Here is a 9,295-nt window from a genome sequence, read left to right on the forward strand (position 1 = left end):
AGCCCCGCGCCGCCCGGCGCATCAGCCCCGCCGAGCCCGCCGGCGCCGGTACCTACCGCCCGCGCGCGAGAAGGGGCTCTCCGTGCAGCGCCGGCGCTGGGGCGGCGTTCATGTCTAACCAGTGCCGCCGCCGCCACCGCCGCCTCCTCCTGCTCCCGCTCCCGCTCCTGCTTCTTCCCCGCCGCCGCCGCCGCCGCCGCCGCCGCCACTACAGATCCGCAGACACACAGCCAAGATCCCTGACTCTTAACACCAACTCTCTTCTCCGGGGAGGGGAGGGGACGGAGGGAAGGGGGGAGGGGGAACACGCCGAGGCGCACGGAATTGCAAGTTCAGCAAAGAAATGGGTGGGGGGGCTCCGGCGGAGAGACGCGGCTCGCTCCGGGTCGGGCTGGCTGGGATGCACCCCCCCCCGGAAAAAAAATCTCAACACCTCCCCCGCCTCGCCAAAAAGTACAAACGAAAATTCGTCGAGCACCTCATTTTTCCTCAGATCGTCAGTTACAATCTGAAGCCTGAACACTTCAGTGTTTGCCCGTTTCATCCCTCGGAGGCACTTTGAAATTTATTCGAGTTTACATCCCCTCACTTCTTTCTTTCTCTTACTCTCGTTCCCTCTCACTCACACATCCACACACGGCAAAGCAAGTTTATACTAGGCTGCAAATACACGTGATGCAAAAAGACTTTGCCAAGAGGAACAATATTTTTCTTTTCCATATATAAATCAAGCCACATTTTGCTGGGGAGATTTTCGTTTCGGTAGTTTTGCGTTGGGGGAGAAACCTGAATTGCATACTCTTTTCCCTCCCTTTTAAGTCACAGAATAGTATAGCTGCAAACTTCGCAAAAAAAAAAAAAAAAAAAAAAAAAATGGTCCAGTAGGACAGTGCTTCTCAAAGAGCCAGTGAGCTGTGATCATGTCATTGCACTCCAGCCTGGGTGACAGTACAAGACCACTTCGCAAAAAAAAAAAAAAAAAGGCATTTTTGGGGGGTGGATGTTGTTTTGTTTTTGCACTTGAGTTACTAGGCACGCTAAGTCCCGGTTCGCCAACACTGTAAGTTTTCAATTCAACATTTACCATTATAGGCCCTGCATGCTCTTAAAACATACTTTTTCACATCACTTTTTAGGACAAAAATTAAGCTTCATAATTCTATAGTTTCGTAATAACAAGCCTGCTTTATCCAGTATATGCAACATAACGCTATTTTAACGTGTGTTAAAAAACACATTCTACAAACCCTGGTATTGCTAGATGTGCGAGTACATACACAAAATGCATGCACACACTTTTCCCATTGGCAATTATTTAATAGGTTGTTCCTTTTGTTTTTATAAAACACTGGGATCGACATTTTAAGAATTAAATTCAATTACAAACAGTTTACTCTTACAGCAAATTGTAACGTTACCTTAAATGGCCACAAATATTCTCACAATATTCCAAGGAAAGAGACTTTAAAAAGAGAGACCAAAAATCTTCTGCAAGTACTTAGTATCTCACATGTGTATCCCCCAAAAAAAGTATTTTAACTGGTACTCAGTTCTGCTCCAGGGATGTCCACAGATTACAAGATTATGCACCTGGCTCTGGTTTTTGCATTTTCCACCATAAAACTGCAACAAAATTCCCTCCCCCAAAAGAGAAATCATTAAAAAAAAAATCCAATAACTTTTTCTTATTGTTTATAAAAAAACAACACAGGATAGTTATAATTTTTCCTCAAACAAATCTTGTTGGTGGTTTTTTTTTTCTTCTCCTCTTATAAAGTCTTAAACTTGTTCCAAGTTTAGAGATGTCTCATCATCATCATCCTCCTCCTCATCATCATCACCATTGACTCCCCCGTGGAGTCACATTGATAATAATAGGTTTCCCTGAAAGATACATTGTAATCCATTCACATCCGGGAACTGCGGGCTTATAAAGAGACGGCGCTGCGGCCGCGGCTGCTGCTCCAGACAATGACTGGGGAGGGGCGGGGCGGGAGCGGGCAACCATAGAGTGGTAAACAGTGCGCCTAGAGAGGCGCCCAAGATGGCGGCGCGCGTCGACCACGCCTCCTCCGGGAGTGGAGGTGGGTGGCGGGGCGCGGGTGGGCGTCACGCGTGGGGTAGCACTGCAAGGGTTCACCGAGGCTGGGGTTATTCGCAGGCTCCATTTTCCTGCGCTCTTCTTTTTGTTCCCGCTTCTTGGCTGTCCCTGCTCTTTGACACAAAAGTGTAGTTTCTAAATAAATTCACGAATTAAACTCCACAGACTTCCGCAGGGAAGTCAAATCCCCCGGCTTCCCCCAGACTCGTGAGAGCCCGCACCGACCTCACCAGCGGCAAGTCCAAGCCAGAGTTCTCCCGTTCTGTGGAGCCAGTTTTCTTGGGGAGAGTTGGGTGGAGTGAGAAAAGACCCCTGAGCCAAGTTGTTCCTGGGCTGGAACACATGTGGATCCTCTTCTCCATAGGCCCCTGGAAGTGTGAGAACTTTGTAAGTCCAGAAAGTCTTCACTTGGAGAGGACTTTCATTTATTGCTGTGCAGACTCAAATCGAGTTTGTACCATGAGCCATGACTGACTCAACTTCCAGTTCTGGCCAAGCAATTACCTACTCTAGCCTGTTTTCTGGTCTGTGAAATGCAAATAACAATGCCCACTTTACAAATATAATACGTATACTGTTACAGCAAGTGTTACAGGGGGTGGTTTTGAGGACAAACAGCCACACACAGAGAGTCAGAGAATCAAGGTTTATTCTTATTCCCCAGAGGGCTCAGAGGGGTCTTGCCACCAAATTCTGAGCCCTGTCGACCAGGTTTTTCCCACTTTTATAAGGTTGGAGTGGTCCGAGGGGTGAGGTCTCAGGTGGCTGAAGCAATTGCAGAAGCCAGGTAATAGGTTAGTATTAGGTTGATGAGGGTCTTCCTTATCATTCCCCCCGTTGATGCCCTTGTATGTCTATTATAGGGCATCATTTCCCAGTGGGTGATAGCTTCTAAGGCCATTATGTGAGCTGTTGCTCTCTGAGTTACAGTTGTCTACGAATTGTATAACCTTGCTCAATATGCAGGAACCTACAGTGACAAGGAGAAGGATAGTTATTAGCGGCCCAGGCAGAGGTAGTAGGCATGAAGTCTATTGTCCTAAATCGAAACCCCAGGTTCTAATTCCTTGTTTCTTTTCTGGATTCTGCCAAAGGAGAGTGGTAGACCTTACCTGGGGATGATTTCTCTCAATAGAACCTTTGCCACTTCCCTAGCCTTATCAGTCCAGGTAGGGACTGTATCAATCCAGCTTGAGAAGGTGCATATCAGTACCAGCAGGTATTTATAGCCCCGACATGGTTTTACTTCAGTGAAATCAATTTCCACATCCTCGAATGGAGAGGTTCCGATGTACTACATTCCTGGGGTGGGTCTCGGCCTGACTGCTGCATTGTTTTTAGCACAGGTCTGGCAGCGGGCACTGACTGCTGCAGCGATGGACAGAAGTTTGATGATGTGGTAGTACCGGGTGAGTAGCTGCATCAGGGCTGTTTTCCCTAGGTGAGTCAGGTTCTGATGTTGGCAGACAATAGGGTATGCTAGTTTATTGGGGATAAAGATGTTATGGTTCCGTAGGTGCCATCACTCGTCTACGTCCTTCTTGGCCTTCTCCTGCTCTGCCCACTGGTTCTCTTCTGGGGTATATTTTGAATCTTTGGGCCACTGGAGTGCTAACAAGATTTGGCACTGGTTTGGAGTGTTGTCCTCTGAACATCCTCAACTGGCTGCATTTTTGGCTGCTTGGTCTGCCAGGCGGTTGCCGGTGGCAATTGGATCTGTGCCCTTTTGGTGCCCTCGATAGTGGATGACCACAATTTCTTTCAGCTCCCAAACTTCCTCCAGCAGTAGGAGGATTTCCTCCCTAAGTTTGATCTTCTTTCCACCTGCAATCAACAGTCCCCTCTCCCTATATATTGCCCTGTGGATACGTATTGGGGTAAAGACATACTTAGAGTCTGTGTATATGTTTGCCTTCTTACCCCAGGCATGTCTGAGGGCTTGGACGAGGGCCCATAGCTCCGCCCTCTCTGCTGACCACCCTTGGGGCAAGGGAGCTGACATGATGACCTCATCAGCTGTGGTGACTGCGAAGCCTGCCAATCGTTTCCCATTCTGGATAAAACTGCTGCCATCCGTGTAGAGTTCTAAGTTCAGTGCTGGTAGAGGACTATCTTTCAGATCTGGCCAGCTGGCATAGACCTCCTCTACCACCTCGGTACAATCATGGTCCAGGGGCCCTGGCTCGGTGGGTAGGAGGGTGGTGGGATTCAAGGTCCGCACAGTCTCCAGGGTGATGTACAGATTTTCACATAACAGTCCTTTGTATTGAGCTAACCGGTTGCTTGAGAGCCACCATAGCTCTGAAGTGTTCACTAGAGATAATACTGTATTAGGGACTCGCACACAGAGGTTCCGTCCCAGTGCGTCCTTGACTAGCAGGACACTGGCCACCAGTGCGCAGAGGAAAGGTGGCCATCCTGCCGCTACCAGATCCAATTATTATGACAAGTTAGCCACTGGTCTCTGCCACGGGCCCACAGTTTCAGTCAAAACCCCCAGAGCCACTTGTTTCTTCTCGTGTATAAACAGGTTAAAGTCTTTGGTGAGGTCCGGTAGCCCTAGTGTGGGGGCTCTTTTTAGTAAGTCTTTTATTTCCTGGAAAGCCCTTTCCTGACTCTCAGCCCATTCCAATTCTTTGTTTTCAGGCCCGCGTAGGACTTCGTGTAGAGGCTTGGCCTTTAGGGAGAACCCTGGGATCCAGATGTGGCAGAATCTGGCTGCTTGGAGGAATTCTCTGAGTTGTCTCTGACTGGTCGGCCTGGGAATTGTACAAATGGTGTGCTTCCGTTCATGTCCCAGTGTCCGGCGACCCTGAGTGATATGGAAACTGAGGTACTTCACCTGTTGCCTGCAGATCTGTGCCTTTTTCCAGGAGACTTTGTATCCTTTGTCAGTGAGCAATCGGAGCAGGCACCAGGTGCCCCGGTGGCAGTCTTCTCTGGTTGGGCTTGCTAGAAGGAGGTCATCAACATACTATAAAAGTGTGCAGTAGGTTTCTTCTCGCGGAAAGGAGATGAGGTCAGTGGCTAGAGCCTCCCTCAATACAGTTGGTGAATTTTTAAATCCCTGTGGTAGTCACGTCCAGGTCAGTTGGGTTTTCCTTCTAGTCTGAGGATCCTCCCACTCACAGGCGAACAGGGGCTGGCTCTTCTGAGCGAGCCGCATGCAGAAGAAAGCATCCTTTAAGTCCAGGCAGGAGAACCAGACAGCATCAGGAGGAATGAGGCCCAGGAGGGTGTATGGATTTGGTACCACTGGGTGGAGAATCACTGTAGCCTCATTAATCAGTTGCGGGTCTTAGACGGGCCGGTATCCACCTCTGTTGGGCTTTTTGACTGGCAGGAGGGGAGTGTTCCACCGGGATTGGCACTCCACCAAACTCCCCTCCCGCTTGAGCCTGCCAATATGTTCCTGAATTCCCTCTCGAGCCTCCTTGGGGATGGGGTACTGTCGTCCCCTTGTTGGTTGGGCTCCTGGTTTCATCTCGATCACCAGGGGTACATATTGGTGTGCAAAACGAGGGCAGGGGAATGGGAGGGAGGTGTTGGACTCCGCCCATACTGACGGAAAAGCCTGCCGGAAATCAGGCGGGTTCTCTTCCTCTTTGGCCTCGTCGTATAGCTTCCGTTCTGATTCCTAGGGCAGGGCAACCGCCATTATGAGAGTGTCTGGGGCGCCGAGTGTGAAGCTTGCAGTCCCTTCCGGGTGGAAGTTTGCTCAGGAGATCTTGACCTAGAAGGCGGACAGGGCAGTCCGGTATGTATAGGGATTTATGTCTTATCTGGTGGCCCCCCATCTGGCATACTCCAGATTGGCAGAACGGTCGAGCTACTCGAGTTCCAGTGGCTCCCACAATGGTGGTTTCCCGCTTTGTAAGTGGAGCCACCGGGGTTGTTACCACCGAGTGTCCTGCCCCAGTGTCCACCATGAATGTTATTTGTCAGCCCCCCACTTCCATTACAACCGTGGGCTCCCGGGGACCAAGAATCAGGGAACACAGTCAGTCCTATTCCGAGTCGACCCCAGTGAGATGGATGAGGTCCTGGGTCTCCGGCTCCTGCCGGAAGCCCCTAGGCAGGTTTCTGTTTGGCCATGGGTAGTTTCTTTGGTTGCGGCATTCTTACTTCCAGTGACCAATCCCCTTACAACAGGCGCACTGGTCAGGCTTCAGGGTCCCTTGTCTCCTGGGTCCTCCTTCCCGTGACAGGCCAGGTCTCTTGGCTGGGTCAGGTCTTCCAAGGGCAGCAGCCAGGGGAGCAGCCTTCTGTTTCATTTTCTTGTCATTCTCCCTCCGGGCAGTCCGGTCTCCATTAACATAGACCTTCAGGGCCACCTCCATCAGCTGCATGATGTTCATTCCTGCAAACCCGTCAAGTTTCTGGAGTTTCCGTGGGTGTCAGTACAGGACTGTCTGACAATGCGGAATTCACCATGTGCTGATTTTCGGCCGCCTCTGGGTCAAAGGGTGTGTAGACTCGGTGGGCCTCACAAAGGCGCTCGTTGAATTCGCTCAGTGATTCCTCCGGCTTCTGGGTGATCAGAGCGACTTTGTTCATGTTGTTTGGTTTTCTGGCTCCCTCCCGGACCCCGTGAAGGAGAGCTTCCCGATACCTTCCGAGTGCCTTGTGTCTGCTCAGGGAGTTGAAATCCCAATCCAGGTTACTCTCGGGTGCTGTGTTCTGTGCCCACTGCTCCACGTCCAAGGTCCCTGCTGGAGCCTGGTCCTGGAGCCACCTCCAGGTCTCAGCTACAATCTGGCGTCGTTCTTCTGTGTTAAAAGGGGTCAGAAGGAGCAGGCAGCAGTCTTCCCAAGTGGGTGGTGGGTCTGAAAGATGGATTCCAGGAGGTCAACGAGGGCCTGAGGGTTTTTTGAAGTATGGCGGGGTGTGGTGCTTCCAGTTCAGAAGGTCAGTGGTGGAGAAGGGCTGATAGTGCAGGACCGGCTGACCTGGCGGAACGGACCCATCGCCTATAACCTGCATCGGACCTCGCACCTCAAGCAGGGGCACCTGGAGGGCTGAAGCTGGGGCCTGAGCTGACCATAGCGGGCGGGTGATGGGAGTGTCAGCACCTGGTTGGTCCGGAACTGGCGGTGGGGAGACTGACGGTGGCAGAGTGTCTGGTGGATTCGGGGGTACTTCAGGAGCTGTCATGGTAGGGTTGTAGGGCAGTGGTGGTGGATCCTCTTCAGGGGCTTCCTGGACAGTTTGGAGTCTCTGGTCCTTTGGGCCACAAAAATCCTGCTCTGTCCCTTATTAGCACAGAACCGGGCCCAAGGGGCGTGGTCTGAGCAATCTCTAGCCATTAATCTATGTAAGGGAATTGGTCGGGGTGACCGGGAGTCCCGGTCACAACTCCCCAAACTGCTCACACAGTGGGGAGGTATAAAGTTCCCGTCGCGGGCCGTTCGTGTTCACAGAGGGTCCTAAGTCAGCTGGGACTCAGTGTGACACCGTAATCTCCTGTGAAACTCTTCTTAAAGTTCCTTAACATGCATTTAAGGACTGTAGGCTTAGATTCTACACTACCCATCCTAGACCTTTGAATGGTGTCACAGCTTAACAGACAAAGGGGGAGCGGTTTCCCTCAGGTGTCCACCTGGCTGCATCCCTTGGGGGAACTTAGGTGCGTCTTGGCTAAGGGGTACCCGCATAAATCCCAGGCCTGGTCGCTCTTTTTAGGGGAGTGAATCACCGTTATGGTGTATGACGCCGCCACAGAACAGCAGGTGAGGACCCACTCAGGTTCCGTAGCTGCAGCTGTGGAACCACAAACAGTCACTCTTCACTCACTCATTCAGACAGGCAGAGGTTACACATTCCCGCCCTGGGAATTCCCTGCACTCGGGAGGTGATCAGGCTCCTCTTCTGTCCTCTGACAGGCCTGACTGGGATGGATCCCGGGACCTTACCTGGTCCATGCCTCCAGACTTCAGTTGACTTGTCCATCCCTCTGGCATGTCCCGGTGAGTTCAGGACCCCATGGCCGGCGGGAGCTGCCAAGGAGTGAAGATATTCCACAAAATGGCAGTTGGCACCCATTCGCTTCTGTTGCTGAGGTCCCACCAACCGCCATGCCTGTCCCTGAACAGATGGCTTCAAGGGGCCAGGGCAGTCAGTTTCCCGATCAGGGAGCCAAAATGTTACAGGAAATGTTATAGCAGGTGTTTCCGAGGACAAACCAAGCGGCACCTGGAGAGTCAGAGCATGGAGGTTTATTTGCTGGTGGGCTCAGAGGGGTATCGCCACGAAATTCTGAGCCCCATCTACCGGGTTTTTCCCACTTTTATTAGGTTGGGGTGGTCTGAGGGGTGGGGTCTCAGGTGGCTGATGCAATTGCAGAAGCCAGGTAATAGGTTAGTATTAGGTTGATGAGGGCCTTCCTTATCAATACAAAGATGAAGCCACCACTAAAGAAATAGTACCTTTACATTTCTAAATCCTTACTAAGCCAACTGGTACCTCTAACCTATCCAACAGAATTTTAAATGGAGATTTCGCTACAGAGGAATAGCTTTTAGTCCTTCCAGCAGAGAAAAGCAAGTAATGATAATGGCAGGTAACACATACAGTGTGTTTACTATGTGCCAAACGCTGTTCTAAGAATTTCACAAATATTGGTGTTTTAATCCTGAGAATAACCCTATGGTGTATGTGTTCCTATGCTATTTTACATATAGGGAAACAGAAGCAAGGTTAACATTGAGTATCTCGAAGCAGGGCAGAAGTTTAATCAGGTGTACAAATTTGCCAAAGTCACACAACTATATTGAGTGATAGAGCCCACCTCCGAAACCAGGCAGTCTGCCATCGGAGTCCATTCAACCATGTTCCTCTATCGTCTGGCAGTGGGAACATCATAATCTCCATTTTATGAGGCGAGTTTGTGGCAGTCACAGAGTTCAGATCAATTTTTAAGATATTTTGTTTACATGTCAGTTTTTAGAGAACAAGAATTAGATCATTTATAGGTTGTTTCCCGTCTATTCACACATAGTGAAGATTCCTGTTTTTCATCCCCATTCCAGGTTCTCATCTTAAAATAATATTTTGCATTTAGACACTACTTTATACTGCATTATCACAAGCATTATCTCTGATTCTCGGAGTAAGTCTCTACAGGCTCTACTTAGATGATGTAATGAAAAGATCACAAATTTTGATTTGGGAAAAATATTCACTGGCTCTACCTCT

General features: G+C 50.1%; 1 protein-coding gene across 3 annotated transcripts in view; it reads right to left on the reverse strand.

Moving 5' to 3' along the window:
* TCF4 (transcription factor 4) overlaps nucleotides 1–9,084 on the reverse strand; it is a 392,852-nt gene extending 383,768 nt beyond the window's left edge. The window contains exon 1 of one of the 3 annotated variants that reach the window (XM_012651753.1): nucleotides 9,034–9,084. Coding sequence is in view for 1 of the 3 variants with exons in the window: in XM_012651755.1 (XP_012507209.1) it covers nucleotides 479–544 (66 nt within the window). In the remaining 2 variants the exon portion in view is untranslated. Of the gene's footprint in view, nucleotides 1–56; nucleotides 639–9,033 lie in introns of those variants that run through there. The other 2 variants (XM_012651754.1, XM_012651755.1) reach the window with 2 other exon arrangements.
* Between the last annotated feature and the right edge of the window lie 211 nt (nucleotides 9,085–9,295).

This window comes from Propithecus coquereli, unplaced genomic scaffold (genome assembly GCF_000956105.1).
Source record: "Propithecus coquereli isolate 6110/MARCELLA unplaced genomic scaffold, Pcoq_1.0 Scaffold37, whole genome shotgun sequence".
NCBI lineage: Eukaryota > Metazoa > Chordata > Mammalia > Primates > Indriidae > Propithecus > Propithecus coquereli.